The following is a 16400-nucleotide window of genomic DNA, read 5'->3' on the forward strand; positions in this document are numbered from 1 at the left end:
TGCTCCCGTCTCCACCCCCTCCCCCATAGTGCTGGATTAACATGCACATAGCCGTACCTGGATTATGACATATAAATACTGGGGATTTGAACCCAGGCCTTTGTGCTTCTGCCACAAGGGCTCCTAACCCACTAAGCCATCTCTCTAGACCTCGTCAAGTGTGAAGTAAAGAATTCTCTGTAAATGAAGCAAGGTACAGTGGCACATGCCTGTCGTGCCAGCTACTTGGGAGGATGTGGCAGGAGGCTCACTTGAGCCCAGGACAGTCTGATACCATAATTAGAACTCAAGAGACCACGTCAAGGAAACGAAACATCCCTAAAGTGAGATCTGGTGGGTGGGTGAGCTCCGTTCTGTCCAGCAGCCTTGCCCACCACACCTTGGCCATTGAACCCAGAGCTGCCTCTGAAGATCCTGGCAGAGGGAGTTGGGAAGTCAAGGAGGGAAGACTCTCTAGGTGATATGTGCTGAGCAGTAGTTTTCAAACTTTGCAGGGTGTGAGAGTCTCCACCAAAACTGCTTTTAGAAAGTTGATTCCTGGGGTTGGGGATTTAGCTCAGTGGTAGAGCGCTTGCCTAGCAAGCACAAGGCCCTGGGTTCGGTCCTCAGCTCCCGGGGGTGGGGGGTTGAGGGGGTGGTTGTTGAAAGTTGATTCCTACGATCCATTCCTGAAATACTTCTGTTGGGCTGCCAGCACCCTGGGCACACTCCTGCTGGTGACACCTGGGCCCGGTGATTGATGCAGGTGGCCCGGGTGTCACCCTGAGAAACGAGGTTAGTTGTGACCTTGACGCAGCAGTTACCCTGCTGAACAAGAAGGGGATGTGTGTCTGTATAAAAGTCTTCTAAAGTGTCAGGAGTGTTGGTTTTAGAAATAGGCAGAGTGCTGGGCAGGATCAGAGGGAACAGACCCCACCTTTGGAACCAGGGCTTGTGGTACCCACTGACAGGGCTCCGTCTTTTATCCCTGGGCAACCTTTCACTGTAAGCCTGACGGTTAATCTTTCCTGAAGGTTCTTTGACAAGCACAGCGAGTGACTTCTTCTAGAGAATATGGTGTGTCCTAAGTGTAAACTTGGGGTCTTTACTGCTGGCATTGGTTTAGCTGCACATTCAAGATGGGGGTATTACTTAAGCGTATGGCTGTCTGGTGTCTGCTTCTTGACTCTTCGCTCTAAGTAATACTCTGTTAAGGTGAGATCTGCCATTGGCTAGCAGGAATCTTTGCCTGACTTTTATCCTGTCTGCCCTTGACTGCTCACATTCCATCCTGCCATGCCAAGCTGCCGGTGTATGGCTGTGTCCTCTTGGCTGGTGTGGCTAGACTAGGTAGGCATTGATTTCTTCTGCCTCGATGACCGTCAGAGTCTTCCTGGAAGCAAAGGGTCCTCTGTTTATAGGATACTAAGTGCTTTGCCTGGAGAGAGGACTCAGAGGTTAAGAGTACTCACTGCTCTTGCAGAAGACCTGGGTTCGGTCCCCACACCTACATCGTGTCTCACAACCACCCGGAACTCCCGTTCCAGGGAATCCAATGCTGCCTTCTCACTTCTGATGGTTCCTGCATATGGATATGGTCAGACATAAATAAATAGTAAAAATGAAATGTAATATATAAAATAAAATATTTTTAAAAAAGGTACCAAGTGCTGAGTACTTCCATGTACTTAGTCCTCAGCAGTCAGAGAGCGCCCTTGATGGGGTCTGCACCCTCCTCAGCTTCGTGGCCCAGACATCTGTTGCTTTTGATCTTTGACATTTTGTTCTGTTAGAGAAATCAGAGCTAGCTCCAGATCAGCCTGTAGCTGTTCGAATCGGAAGTGAGAGCAGCTCCTGGGCGGCTCTTTTTTGGGGGCCCCTCTGCTTTTGGAACCCTGTGGCGCTGTGATGCTGGCCTCTTGTGTGGAAAGATGCTAGCAAGCCGATGTGACTGTGCCAGGGGATATCTGCTAGGCTGTCTCATTGGACTGTCCAGATGGCAACAGAGTCCAGAAGTCTCTGATCCGCTCTGTCCAAAGGTGGCCTGCTGACAGCTTGAAGTATGGTGCCCTGGGTAATTGGCTTCCTCATTTAGTAATTTGTCTGCTTTCTTTCCCCTTGCTCTGCTTCCTCTCTTGTAAACTGATAGCCTCCTGCCCCTTTGGTAGACTGACAGAGCCGGTCCCCTGAGTGGAGGCCACAGGGCGGGGTGCCAGAACCCAGGTGGAGGGTCATTTGGAAAATGCACACGGAAAAACACTATCTGCCTTGTGGTGATTCCTCTGCCTGCTTGTGGTAACTTTCAGTTTCTCACCACCATTTCCTCCCTACCTTAAGTCATTGCCCTCATCACGGCCGATTTTTATTTCTCCTTTTTCCTCTGTCTACGTTTTTACCCTCCCCCCTTTCTTTTACACATCCCCACTCTGTCCCCTTTGCTTTTACAACTGACCTAGTTAAAATTCAATTCAAAAAAGGAAATTATACATTTGTTCAGGTTAAGCTACCTTTTTCTCTTTCTTTTCCGTTTTTCATGTAACTTTTTTTTTTCTCTCTCTCGGAGGAAGCAAAATAAATTAAAAACACACATTTCTGGTTCTTTCTGGCACCTCCATCCTCTCAAATGTGTTTTGTCTTTAGGTGTCGGAAGTCCCAGGACCCAACATCTCTGCTTCATTGAAAATACAGATAGACTACTCAAAACTTTAGCCCGTGGAGCTGGAAAGTGACGTCTGTTTTCACTTAAGAAGTCATTTTGTTTTCCAGGTGGGATACAGATTGGTCTTGGACGAACTTAGGGAGCAGGCCTGCCCTTGGTGCCGGCAGGGTTAGGTCAAATGTCTGAGCCTGCTCTCCACCTGGAAGTGTGGTATTGGTGTCCAGCCATTCATTGGAGCTGTTCCCAGACGCTGGGCCATCCTGGCACCGGTAGAGGAGGGTCTCCGTCTCTGCCTCATGGTAGGCCAGGTGACGCCCCGTCATGTGCCGTTCCTTATACCATTGCAAGATGGAGCCCGCAGACAGGCGCAGGACAGGAGGTCATAGCTGGTGTGCACTACACTTTCTCATTTCTTGGGTTTGTTTGTTTGTTATTGTGATTTACGAGATCTTTGGCTCCTGCTTGGCTTTAGTGAGTTGAAGGCAGTCTCTGGAAGCAGATATTTGGAGTTCAAATTCTAGCTCTGGCAACTGTAGAACCTTAGACAAATTCTTCACCCCCTTGGAGCATCAATTCCCATTCATTCATTCCCATAAGCTTCAATTCATGTGAAGCTTAAACTCTTGTTTAGAGCCACATCTCTAGCATCTAAGGTGTTCAATAAACACATTACAGAATGAAGACAGTAGAGAAGATCCAGGACTTTGTGCTGGGTTCAGATTCCCATCTGCTCCCTGATACCCATGTGTGCTCCAGCTAACCCCTCCTCTTTAGTGCCCAGTTTCCCGGGGAAAGCGGATAGGATTTGTGTTTCCTATGGCAGAGTCATATCCCCTCTGGAGGCTCCAGGGAGAGCTCTCCTGTTTCTTGCAGGTGAGAGGCTCCAGGTGGCCGTCACCTCATGGAAGCTCCGCTCTGTTCTCTGTCTTGATCCTCACATAGCCCTCTTCTGTCCTATACAATACTTGTCATTGGGTTTAAGATACAATTGATTAAGAAAATGTCAGCTTGAGACCTTTAGTTCTATCTGCAGAACTCTCCTGTCTAGGTAAGTTGTCATTCATAGGTCCCAGCAGTTAAGCTGTGTCCATATTGTTTTAGGTCCTGCTGTAGGGATGTTGAGTCAGGTGGTTGGGATAAGGCCTTGTGGAGAGTAACGGGAAATTGAATGTTTTCCTGTACTTTACGGCAAACCTATTATAAAATCAGAGATCCGTATGTGTAAACTGAACAGTGTCTGCTGCACACACAGTCAGAACTCAGGAAATTCAGTTGTTGGTTAACTTAGCAAATCAGCATGGAAGGCCTACTGTGTGCCAGGTGCTTTGGTCTAAGTGCATGGAAAGCAATATAATAAATAGTCCATACTAAAAAAAAAAAAAAAAAAAAAAAAAGTTAATAAGAGAGCACAGAGGAGGTTTTCCCCTTGACCATGCATATGCCCTGACATTTTATTAACAGTGTCTTCAGCAACATCACTGTGGCCACCTCTGTGTATGCCAGCCTTGTAGGCCTGGGGTGCCCCGACACAACACTGAGGAATGAGTTATCCTGTGGAAGAGGCTACAGAAATCAAGCCCTGAGCTGAGACCAAGTTTCTTGCTTGTGGTTTCAGAAGCATAAAAGATCAATTTTAGTTTTAGCAAAGCTGAGTTCAAAGGTTTGTGGTTTGGTTTTCTAGGGAGCCTTTTTGCTTTTCTAATTTGTTGGGATCTGGTAGAGGAACGAGGGACATCAATCTTGCCTGAAACTTCAGTCAGTTCTTGTGTTTTTGGTGGTGTCCAGGGTGCTGGCCTGGATCAGGCAGAGCTCCTGGGGCTAGGGCCCAGAACCCTGTGGGCAGTGGGCCAGAGCGAGCACTAACCTCAGAGCGAGCACTGACCTCAGAGCGAGCACTAACCTCAGAGCGAGCACTAACCTCAGAGGGCAGCGTTGCTGGTCCCCGTTACCATGACAGCAGCAGACCGTTCGGAGAGACCCTGAGAATGAATTCAATGGAAGGAAATTGCTGGTGCCCTCAGAAGAAAAAAAAAAAACGAGAAACTGAAGCAAGTTTCTCGGGGTCTGCGGATATCGTTTTGATCCCCACTGCCGGGTGGTGTGTGTCCGCAAGGGGCATCTTGGGAATAGAGGGTGAGAGGACCTGCCCTGCCCATGGCATGACCTTCACAGAAGGCAGATGGGCTCCTACAGATTGTAGACTCTTCATGGCCGGCAGCCGAATGAGAATCCCTGGGGTGGGTGGCAGCCTGTGTTCAGCCGTGGCGGGGGATGGCCTGTTTTATCTTCCGGCGCAACCCACATCTGTGGAGTGTGCCCCGGTGGGACACGGTGACCTGGAAGCTCGGAGCTCTGTTTGGGAAAAGGCTGTAAAGAAGGTAAACATGTGGGATAAACAAAGCACAGGACAGGAAGAGATGGTTTGAAAAAGTTACCAGGAAGACCACGGGTGAGGGCAGGTTCAGACATTCTGCTGCTCCTGGGGCCCCGGTTGCTGACATCACCCGAGTTGCTCAATCGAGACCTCCAAGTGGGGCAGCTGCTTTTGGAGGCTGCCCAGTGTGCCCCCAGCTACGAGACTGAAGCGCCCTGACCTACTTTCTTTCTTTCTTTTTGAAAAGAAAGTTTTGCTGCTTGCTGTGGGGCCTTGAACAAGGGAATGAACTTGAAGAAGTGGGGGGTTTTGTATGTGTGTATTTTTTTTTTCCTGCACTATTTAATATGTCAGATTCCACGTGTCCCTTATGGAGATGAGCCAGCCTCCGCAGGGCCTGCGGGAGGACAGGACCAAGTAGACAGTTTGGGCATTGAGACCGCTTCCTTCCTTTTGTTCTTTAAAAAAAAAAAATTTTTTTTTTTTTGTCCTAGATCTTGCTCTGTAGACCAGGCTGGCCTCGAACTCACAGAGATCCACTGGCTCTGCCTCCCAAGTGCTGGGATCAAAGGCCTGCGCCACCACTGTCCGGCTCCCTTTTGTTCTTTCCACTCTGTCTTGAGGCACTCTGATTCTCTGTTTAGGGCTCTGCCCTGCTGTAAGAGAGAGAGAAAGACAGAGAGAGAGAAGGGGGTACCCTTGCTGAAAACTGGTTCCATGCCTTCCCTTTGCCTCTAGAATGGCACCCGGACACCACGGCAGTCAGCACCCTACCCCACCCGGTTCCTGCCGACTTCTCTATCCTCGTCCACTGATACCCACCTCTCTCCTGTTCCAGCCACATGCATGCACTTTCTGACCAAGTTCCTCCTGATCATTCCTCCCTAGGTCATTGGTGAATTCTCAGATAGACCTGTGCCGCCACGATGTCTGAAGTGTCTACCCCACTGGTTCCTGCTGATCATGCCCTCGGCTGCATGGCTTCAGATCATTTGCTACTGTTGGAAGTCTTCAGATTCATGAATTTGCTCAACACTTGATCAATGGACTTTTTCCTGGAGCTCTAGCTCTGTCTTTTTCCTTCTTATTTATTTTAATTAATATTAATTTTGAGACAGGGTCTTATATATAGTCCGGGTTGGCCTCAAACTCAGTATGTAGTTGAAGCTGTCCTTGAACTCTTAATCTTCATGTCTCCACTTCCAGAGTGCTTGGGCTGCAGATACGTACCATCATGCCCAGTTCATATGGTGCCAGGGGAACCCAGGGCTTTCTGAGTCCTAGGCAAGCACTCTACCAAATGAGCCATATCCCCAGCCCTACTTTTATTTTATTTTATTTTTTTTAGGCAACATCTTATGCATTCTGTGCTTGCCTCAAATTCACTATGTATCCAGGGATAATCTCCAACTTCTGAACTTCCTGTTTCCACCCTCCAAATATTTGGATCACAGGCATGTACCCATGCCTGGATTGAGCCTGTCAATCTTGTTCATTGAGTGAATGACTGCTTACCAGGAGAATGGACTTTCTAAAATGTTGCTCAGGGAAAGAAAGACTGAAAATCTCTACGGAGTAAGTTTCCCTTAACCTACTGAACCTGACGGGTGTTCCTCATAGAGCAGGCGTGGCCAGTAGCTCACTTGCTGGAATCTGGTGTTCACCATGCTGGGATGGAGCATACCTAAGATGGTCAGAAAAAGAGATGCTCATGTTAACTAGCTGCTCTTGGTCCATGACTTCAAGGGCAGTGACCCCTTGTCAACCTGACACACAGACACATCACTATCAAATCAAAACCTTTCCTTTCTTGTTCATCTCCAGGAGCTCATGTTAATTTCAATATCACAATATAAAACACTTCCCAACTTGTAAAAGTCCATACTCTTTAAAAATTCAAACACTTTGAAAGCTCGGTCTCTTTAAAATACCCAAAATCTTTCGGCAGTGGGCTCCTATAAAATCCAAAGTAAGTTACATGCTTTCTACTTCCAAGAGGGAAGACCCCTAGGGCACGGTTACAATCAGATCAAAGCAAAACCAAAATCCAACAATGTAAAGATCCCAGTGTCCAACGTCTGGGACTCATGTTCCTCTGGGCTCGAAAGGGCCTGGGCAGTCCCATTTCTCTGGTTCTGCCATTCAGGGCACACACAGCATGTCCAGTATGCGCGTGACTCCATACCTGCTGTCGTCCTTGTCACAGCCCTGGCACCCCCACGATCCTGGAGCCTCCATTACAACAGGGGCCTAGGCTGTACCTCTCCAGGTTTCTCTTCAGGGACCCTAGTCCTGCCCATTTGCCAAGTCTCAGCTTCTCTCCATGACCTCCTCAGTCCTGGAGTCCCACTGCAACTGAGTCCCACCCAACCTTAACTAACGGCTTTCACGGTGCCAAGAGTCAGCTGCTCTCCATAACGCCTTCAGTTTTACAGCTTTCATGCTGCCAAATCCGGTATCATGTGCAAGACTCTTACACATTACCAAATTCAGCTGTTGACTTGAGATGCAGCCTTGACCACTCAAGATCACAGCTTCTCCGCGCTGACTCCGAGGAAACATACTGGTCTCTTGTTAATCACAAGTGATTCTTCAGCCCCAGCTGACCAGAACCCACAGACTGTTAAAACAAGATATCACACAAAGGGCCCTGGCAGAGGCTTTTGCTTCTCTCAGAAATTTCCTAAGCCAGGCTTCCATCATTTACATTTCTCTCAACATTATCTTCCAAGCTCTCACAGGTAATCCCATTAAGTTTTTGAGCACCCTGTGGCTTTCCCAGCTCAAAGTTTCGAACACTTCCACAGTCCTTTCCAAAACAACATGAGGTCAGGTCTACTCATTGACCAATTTCTGTCTTTGCTTTCTGTTGCTATGATAAAACACTGACCTAAGGCAACCTGGAGAGGAAAGGGTTTATTTGGCTTATATAACCCAATCAAAGGCCGTCACTGAGGGAAATCAAGGCAGGGATTAAAGCAGAGACCACGAAGGAATGCTGCTTCCTGGCTTGTACCCCATGTTTTTTGTTTGCTTGCTTGTTTGCTTTTTTGTTTTGTGAGACAGGGTCTCTCTATGTACCCCTGGCTGTCCTGGGACTCACTCTGTAGACTAGGCCAGCCTTGAACTCACAGAGATCCACCTGCTTCTGCCTCCCAAGTTCTAGGATTAAAGGTGTGTGACACCGTGCCCAGCCTCCCCATTTTTTTTTTCAGTTTTCTTTCTTATTTGACCCAGAACCACCTGCCCAGGGGTGACACCATATACAGTGGGGTACAAGAAAATAACCCCCACAGGCCAGCCTGGTGGAGACATTCTCTTAGTTGAAGATCCCTCTTCTCAGATGACTTTAGCAAATATCAAATTGACAAGAAACAAAACCAAAACAAACAAACAAAACCTAGCCACTGCAGGTTAGATATGCTTTTGTTAGGAGTATACTGTATACCCAGGGGAGGATGATACCTGCTGGTTCTCAGAATATGATTAGTTTGGATCCCAGTCTTTGACAGCATAATCCCGGTCAAATGTGCTGTTCTCTGGTAACACAAAGACTACCCTAGTGTTTCATGTCAATTATTGTCTTCATCTCTTTGGTTTCTTTGATTCTGTTTTCTTGACACATCTAGATAGCAAGAAAAAGTCTGATCACAGCTCCTCTTTGCTGAAAACATTTAGTTGCAAATCGCCCTTTGCCTGAGGTTGGCAGCACCTCCGTCTGCTAAGCATGAGTAAATATTCTTTCTTATATTTTGCTTTAGCCAAGTCCTTCAGGAGTTAGCCCTTGCCTGTGTCTTATTTCTCCTCTGTGTCGTTCCTTGAAAAACCTAATTAACCCCCACCACCACCCTGTGCTTTCTGAGCATCTCAGCATGAGGCCTCCTCAGACACCAGATTCCAGCTTGCCTCTCTTCAGTGAGACGGAGTACCCATGCATACAGTGGGTTACACGAAGTGCATTTATTATCCAAGATAAGTGTGGAAGGACCACAGACGTCTAGAGTTCATTATGCACTGGTCCATTAAGGCTCCGAAAAGATGCCCGGGGTGATGGAGTCTCACCTGCACGTGTCCCTTTTCCATATCGGCAAGAGACCCAGAAAGCCGCTTGGCATGGGTTTTCTACCCCAGGGCTGTATGAGTCACTGGGATAAAGCATTAGAGGACATCCTGTCTCTAGGCTGGAACAGGGCCCGGGCTGTATCAGCCGGCTCCTTATCATAGGATGGTACATTTCCTGCACTTCCCACAGTTACTGTGAGAACTACAAATGAGACAGACAGAGTGGTCAGTCCACATTTACCTGGAGCACTGTCCTGCACACAGAACTGGGGATTGGTTACATCAGGCTCACCAGACTCAGAAACATTTTGTGCTTGACATTTTCCAGTTGTAAAATATTTCCGCCTACACAGAAATACCTGTGTTTTTTCTTTTTTTCATGGTTTGGATGAACATCTTGTGATCATTTCTGAGCCTTAGACATGAAGTGTTATAGTTAAATCCTTTTTCCTCTTTCCCCAGAAGAAACAAGTTACTGGGTGACATTTATGTGCACGCAGTTTATTACAGCTGATTAATCCATAACAGTATAAAATACTATTTTTATTTTAACAATTTATTAGATAGCATTATTGTATACATGCACTCTTTGTCTCTCCCTCCCTCCCTTCCTCCCTCCCTCCCTCCCTCCCTCCCTCCCTCCCTCCCTCCTTCCTTCCTTTCTTCCCTCCCTTCCTCCCTCCCTCCCTCCCTCCCTCCCTCCCTCCCTCCCTCCCTCCCTCCTTCCTTCCTTTCTTCCCTCTCTTCCTCCCTCCCTCCTAAACAGGGTTTCTAGCCAGGTTGACCTTGAACTTGCTATGTGTCAGAAGATGATCTTGAACTCCTGCTCTTCCTGTTTCCACTTCCTGAGTGCTAGGATTAGAGGTGTGTGCCATCATGGCCCCTTCATGCAGCGGTGGGGTCGAGCCCAGAGCGTCCTGCATGCTAGCCAAGCACTCTGCTCAGGGTCCTCACCCCAGCCCTGTGTGTACTTTAGAAGCACGCTTCGACTTTATGCATTGCAGATTTTGCCTTGTGGATTCAGCAGGCCAAGGATTAAGAAACTGTTCTCCAAACCAATTAAACTGAACAATTTTCCATGCTTCTATGAGCACTTAATATTATAATACTTAAAATATTTTTTAGTTTTAAGCGATAAATACGTTTTTTAAATGCTTACATTTACTAGATTATTAATAAAATTAAGCTTCTTTTCGTTAGTACACAGGACATTTTGGTGTTTTCAGTAAGTTGCTAGTTTATGTAACTTTCTCAGGTCTGTGTTTGGTTGTATATTTCCTGCTGGTCTGTAGTTCCTGAGGAGCTGTGGCTAGCAAGGTCACAGTCTCCATGCCCCTTACTTGGTTGCATGTCTTTTATATTTCAAGTTATCATAAAGAGATTTAAAATTTTCATGTGGTCAAATTAATATACCATTCCTTTATACACTGTCCTGTTTGTTCTTTGTTTGGTTGATTGGTTTTTGAGGTGAAACTCTGTAACTCTGGTGGCTTAGAACTCACTTTGTAGACTAGGGTAGCTTCTACCTCCGAGTGTGGATTCACGGTGTACACCAGCACACCTGCCTTTATTTCTTCTCCGGTACTGAGAATTGAACCTAGGGCCTCCTGCACACTAGTAAGAACTCAACCACTGAGTTGCACCCCTCTGCAACCCCTTCTTAAACATTTTCTTTTAATTAACTTTTGACACAAGGTCTCACTAAGCTGTTCACCTGGCCTTGAATTCAAGCAAACTTCAAACATTTGGCTGTACCTTAGCCTCCCGAGTAGCTGGAATTGCAGACCAGTACCACTAGGCCTGACTGTCTGTTGTGGTTCTTCTAGTTTGTTTAAGAGAGTCTTTCCTGGCCTGGAGAGATGGCTCAGTGGTTAAGAGCACTGCCTGCTTTTCCAGAGGTCCTGAGTTCAATTCCCAGCAACCACATGGTGGCTCACAACCATCTGTAATGTGGTCTGGTGCCATCTTCTGGCCTGCAGGGACACATGCAGACAGAATACTTATACATAATAAATACCACTATATACATAATAAATAAATAAATCTTGAGAGAGAGAGAGAGAGAGAGAGAGAGAGAGAGAGAGAGAGAGGAGAGAGAGATTCTTACCTAGTACCATATCATTTCTTTTCTTCTAGAGGAAATGGGTGATTGGGTTTTCACAGGTAGATTTTTCAGTCATAAAGAATGAAAAAGAATTTGTTGTGTATGTCGGCTATGGTGGAATTTAGTTTTTTTTTTTTTTACATGGAAAATGAGGACTTAGCTTTTGCCCAGACCTTGTTCCTATTATGTGCCTCTCTGCTCTGGTTATTATTTGCCAGTACTTCCAGGGGGGCCTGGGTAGCCTGTGAGTCAGGCCCTCTCTTGAGATAAATAGACTCCCCTGTAGTCTGACTCCTCTGCACGGTGGGACCAGGCAGCCTTTTATGTTTTATACGCTGGACAGGTGGCTTTCTTATACTTGCCCTGTATGCATACACATGGAAAGGCCAATATGGAGGAGTTGCTAGTTCAAATGGTAACGATGCTGGAGAAGGGCCTGGGGAAATGGCTCAGGTAGGAAAGAGCCTCCTGAACGAACATGGGAACCTTAGTTCTATCCTCAGTATCCACGTGAAAAGCCAGGTATGTGCTGGGTGAGGTGGTGCACACCTTTAATCCCAGCACTTGAGAGGCTGTGAGTTCAAGGCCAGCTTGGCACACATAGAGAGTTCCAGGACAGTCAGAGCTGCATAGTGATGCCTTGTCTCCAAAGTGGAGAGGGGGAAAGTTAGGTATAGTGCTGTGCATAATAATCCCAGCTCTGGGGGAGATGAAGACAGGAAGACCACTGGGGCTTGCTATCAGCCAGTGGAGCTCAGTCGGTGAGCTCCAGGTTCAGTGAGACCCCCCATCTCAAAAAATAAGGTTGAGAACAATTGAGTAAAGTACCCAACATCAGCACCCTCTCAACCCCCCCCCCCACCGCCCCCCCCCACCCCCGCACATGCACACACATACAAAGGGACCAGAAAACCAGAAAAAGAACATCACTTTAGCCGGGTGGTGGTGGCACACCCCTTTAATCCCAGCACTTGGGAGGCAGAGCCAGGCGGATCTCTGTGAGTTTGAGGCCAGCCTGGTCTCCAAAGTGAGTTCCAGGAAAGGCGCAAAGCTACACAGAGAAACCCTGTCTTGGGAAAAAAAAAAACAAAACAAAAAAAAAAACATCACTTTATGCAAGAGAACCCAAACTCTGCTTCCCTGGGGCAGGGTGGAAGCCTAGATGAACACAGGGATGCTGACCTGGTTCATTTCTTTTTAACTTGTAGACACAGTGCTCTTTGCTCTTTTTCATTTTCAAGTGTCTTAATGGGTTAATACTATGATGCTTCTGCCCATTAGGACAGCATCCGCAATCATGTAACCCACTAGGAAGTATCTCTTCCCTTTGTTGCTTTATCACTGGGAAAATTCTAGACCCTCAAGTGAGAACAATGGGGAGTCTGGCCTTTAAATAAATGCTTCTCCATGCCATGTCTATAAACCAGTGTCACAGCTCTCAAAGCTTTGAGTTCAGGTGGGAAATCTGATCCTTTTTTTTTTTTTTTTTTTTTTTTTTTTGATGGTGTTGGAGGTTGAACTCAAGGCCTTGCATGCTAAGCCAGTGTTCCACGCTAGTTTATATCCAGGCCTGGTCCATAGGTTAGGAGGATTGCCCATCCTTTGCCAGGTTTCAGAAGAAGTTTAAATGTCTAATTTTTGCCCTTGTTTAGAGTACTGTTAGTTCACATACGGACAACAGGGGGACAGGCAGTGACTGTTGTGCCCAGATAAGGCCAGTTCCTGGGAAAGCAGCGGACAGGAGAAGGGCCAGCTTTCTAGCAGGCACACCTCCCTCCGACTTATCTCTCTTGGGAAACGCTCTGCTGTGTGTTTGCCTGGTGCTGACAATACCGAGTCCACCTCCCTGGCCGAAGATAAAGCAGAGCTGTTCATTATTAACCTCTTGGACTTTGCACAGACACTGGCTTAGGCAATTTAGCTATCCCTGGTAGCCGGAAGCTGCCGGAGGTGTGGGCTATCTTCACATCCGCAACAGAGATACCGAGGCCAGTTCAGGTCACTTGGGCTCACGATTTCCCAGTGTGGAGGTAGATCTTAAAGCGGCTGTGGTCATATTAGCTAGAGTGGTCCTTGAGAACAAGATTGGAAAGCCGGATGCGCCATCTTAACAAAGCCTGAAAGATGCTAGAATCTTAAGCTATGGCCTGTGTTTTATAATCTTTAAAATACATTCAGTATTATTAGAAACTGAGATGATGTGAATTTAGGTATGAGTGATACCTTTGGGAAAGTCCTTTGTAATTTTGTTTGTTTGTTTTTTGGTTTTTAGAGATAGAGTTTCTCTGTGTAGCTCTGACTGTCCTGGAACTCGCTCTGTAGACCAAGCTGGCTTCTACCTCAAAGATCGGCCTGCCTCTGCCTCCCGAGTGCTGGGCTTACAGGTGTGTGCCACCACAGCCCAGCTGTCCTTTGTAATTTACCATTGAAAGGATTGACTATCCTCTCACCCAGAAGAAATGCCCTCATTATGTAGGGCTTCTGCTGTAGATACAGAGGGTTAAAATTTTACCCAGGTGTTAAATGTAGCCTCACAGGGTGCTGGTTTAGGATCAGATAATGGTGGGATTTTTTCATTCTCACTGGTGATTGCATAGTTAACGAGCCTTTTCCTGTGAAGATAGTCAATTGTGTCCTTTTCTCCTCTTTAGGGACATAAGGAGTAAGAAAAAAGGAGCCAAGAACAGGCAGCTGTGTGCAGCTCCAGCTGTGCCCACACGGCACGGTGATGGGGTGGAGGTCTCTGTTAGTGTACAGGCATGTCCTGGTAGCTCTGATATTCACCCAAAGGAGCTTCCTCTCTCCTGGCCCCGCTCAGCCACTGTCCACATCTCCCCCCATTCACAGGAAAACTTCAAAATGATCTCCTTCTCTGCTGTCTTGACCCGCCCCCTTCGGCACCCGTCAGCCACGCAGGACTCATGGTAGTCGTTACTGTACCTGAGGACACACCAGCACTGCTCTTCCTCAGCACCGTTTTCCCTGCTGGGGTTTTCCTTCCGAGTTCACTGGGTCTTCTTTGGCTTTTTCTTTCGTTGACCTCTTCTCAGCTCAAACATTTTGGCAAATCCAAGACTGAATTCCTGGTACCACGTTTCTTCATCTTCACTTTTCTCAGCAGGGCCCGGTCCTTTCATATAATGATGATGCTGATGATAGTATATTATTATTTGCTATGCTGGGAACCAAATGTAGGGCCTTGGATGTGCTAGGATTGCGTCTACCATTGAGTCCTAATTTTATCCACTAAACTTTGAAAACCTCCCTCTGTTCAATACTATATATAAAGACTTCAGATCCGTGACTCCATCTCCAGAGCCCTGAACTCTGGAGTTCTGGGAGATGGATCTATGCACATTCTTGATGTTTTTTTCTTTAATGTCTAATTGGCATCTAAAACTTAGTATCTGTCATTCAATGTAGCCCACCCCAGCTTGCTTCTCCCTGAATCTTTTGGAGCTTATTGAAAGACTAAGTGTGTGTGTGTGTGTGTGTGTGTGTGTGTGTGTGTGTGTGTGTGTGTGTCCCCGGTGTCTTAAAGTCCTCTTTCCTTTCCCTCAACATCCAGTCACTTAGTAAATCCCAATAATTTGACCTTCACACTCAAATCTAATCCCTGTTTACTTCTCCCCATCTCCTCTCCGTTTGTACAAGCCATGCGGCCAACTCTTTCTTGGCACATTGTGGCGGCTTCATGATTGATTTCCTTGCTGCCCCCGTTGACCGCTGATAACATTTATTAACCCCGCAGCCAAAATAATCTCTGTAAGTGCCTGTCAGTGACCCCACTAAAAAAATGATGAAACATTTCCAATAATACTAAACTAATTCTGCTCACATCAACTTACACGGAAAACAGCTATAGACTCGGGGCCGGGGGAGATATATTGACAAGGGTTGGCAGACATGATTGGAAGGGAGTCCACACTTACAGAGCTGAATAGATCAAAGGAAGTGCTCAAAACTCGCTCTATAACTCTACACAAAATTATTGCAGCTCTCTGAGTTGTGCGTGTATGGGACAGTCTCCAAGCAGGCTGGAGTCAGGTGTTCAGAGCCCAACAAAACCATCTGCTGCTGCCTCCTAGGGGACACAGAGCTGGGAATTTAGACATTCAAGTCAAGATCTTGAAATAAGATAATGGCATATACTACATGGAGAAATATTAGTGTCTGAAGGTTCTGTACTTCATTCTCAATCTCTAGGGCACACTTTGAAGAATCAGAGACTAAGAACTGGAAAAAATAACTGAAGGAATTATGGCTTATATTTAGTAAAATTTATTCATTTAACCATTTGTGAAATTGGGTGACCTCCAGCTAGGACTAAGAAAGAAAAGTACACCCGTAGCATGGCCATCTACACAAAGAAAAGGGTAAAACTGGCAGAGAGAAGGCAGAGTGGCCGTGGACTTCCTTATCTCCTGATGTGTGAAAACAGCCAACAATAACTTCAGTACAGAAATTAAAAAAATTACCACCCTAGCCCAGAATCATATGCCTCTCAGAATGAGGAGGACAGGGGCTGGAGAGATGGCTCAGAGGTTAAGAGCACTGTCTGCTTTTCCAAAGGTCCTGAGTTCAATTCCCAGCAACCACATGGTGGCTCACAACCACCTGTAATGAGATCTGGTGCCCTCTTCTGGCCTGCAGACAGAACACTGTATACATAATAAATAAATAAATCTTAAAAAAAAAAAAAAAAAAAGAATGAGGAGGACAGGCCGGGAGTGTGACTGAGTGGGCTGGCAAAACATCCCCCAAGGCCCTGAGTTTGGGATCCAACGTTTTATAGAAAACAGACAAACAAAAACTAGAAAAGAAAAGAGGGGAAGGTGTTGGAGGGGGACCTTTTTTAGGTCAGTAAAGTGAAGGGCGTTCATGGCCTGCTCTCAATGCTACAAGGAATGCTGAGGAGGAGTTTTTTTGTTTGTTTGTTTTTTGTTTGTTTTTAAGGTTGGTAAGAAACGAGACTAGAGAGATCTGACTCTTTGGAGGGGGCTGAAGAGTTCTGGACATGGATGTTTGAACAAAAGGCAGTTTTCCCTTCTTCCTTTAAATGAGGACACTGTATGTAGGAGTTTAGTATTGTTGAATATTTATTAATTAATGAAGATAGAATGGAATTCTACAGGTGTAAGGTAGTAACATTTATGTGAAATGTCATAATATATTTTTTAAAGATTTATTTACTTATTTATTTATTTATTTATTTATTTGGT

At 46.3% G+C, this 16400-nt stretch overlaps 1 protein-coding gene across 5 annotated transcripts in view; it reads left to right on the forward strand.

Annotated features, from left to right (window-relative positions):
• The window catches only part of LOC107401216 (uncharacterized), a 385225-nt gene that overhangs the window by 172708 nt on the left and 196117 nt on the right, over positions 1 to 16400 (forward strand). For 2 of the 5 annotated variants that reach the window (XM_076555096.1, XM_076555097.1), the window contains one exon: positions 5901 to 10504. The exons of the other annotated variants lie outside the window; for them this stretch is intronic. In XM_076555096.1, coding sequence (XP_076411211.1) covers positions 5901 to 6035 — 135 coding nt within the window. In that variant the 3' untranslated portion in view covers positions 6036 to 10504. Of the gene's footprint in view, positions 1 to 5900; positions 10505 to 16400 lie in introns of those variants that run through there. 5 annotated transcript variants of the gene reach the window in all.

The sequence above is a fragment of the Peromyscus maniculatus genome, chromosome 19 (assembly GCF_049852395.1).
Source record: "Peromyscus maniculatus bairdii isolate BWxNUB_F1_BW_parent chromosome 19, HU_Pman_BW_mat_3.1, whole genome shotgun sequence".
Lineage (NCBI taxonomy): Eukaryota > Metazoa > Chordata > Mammalia > Rodentia > Cricetidae > Peromyscus > Peromyscus maniculatus.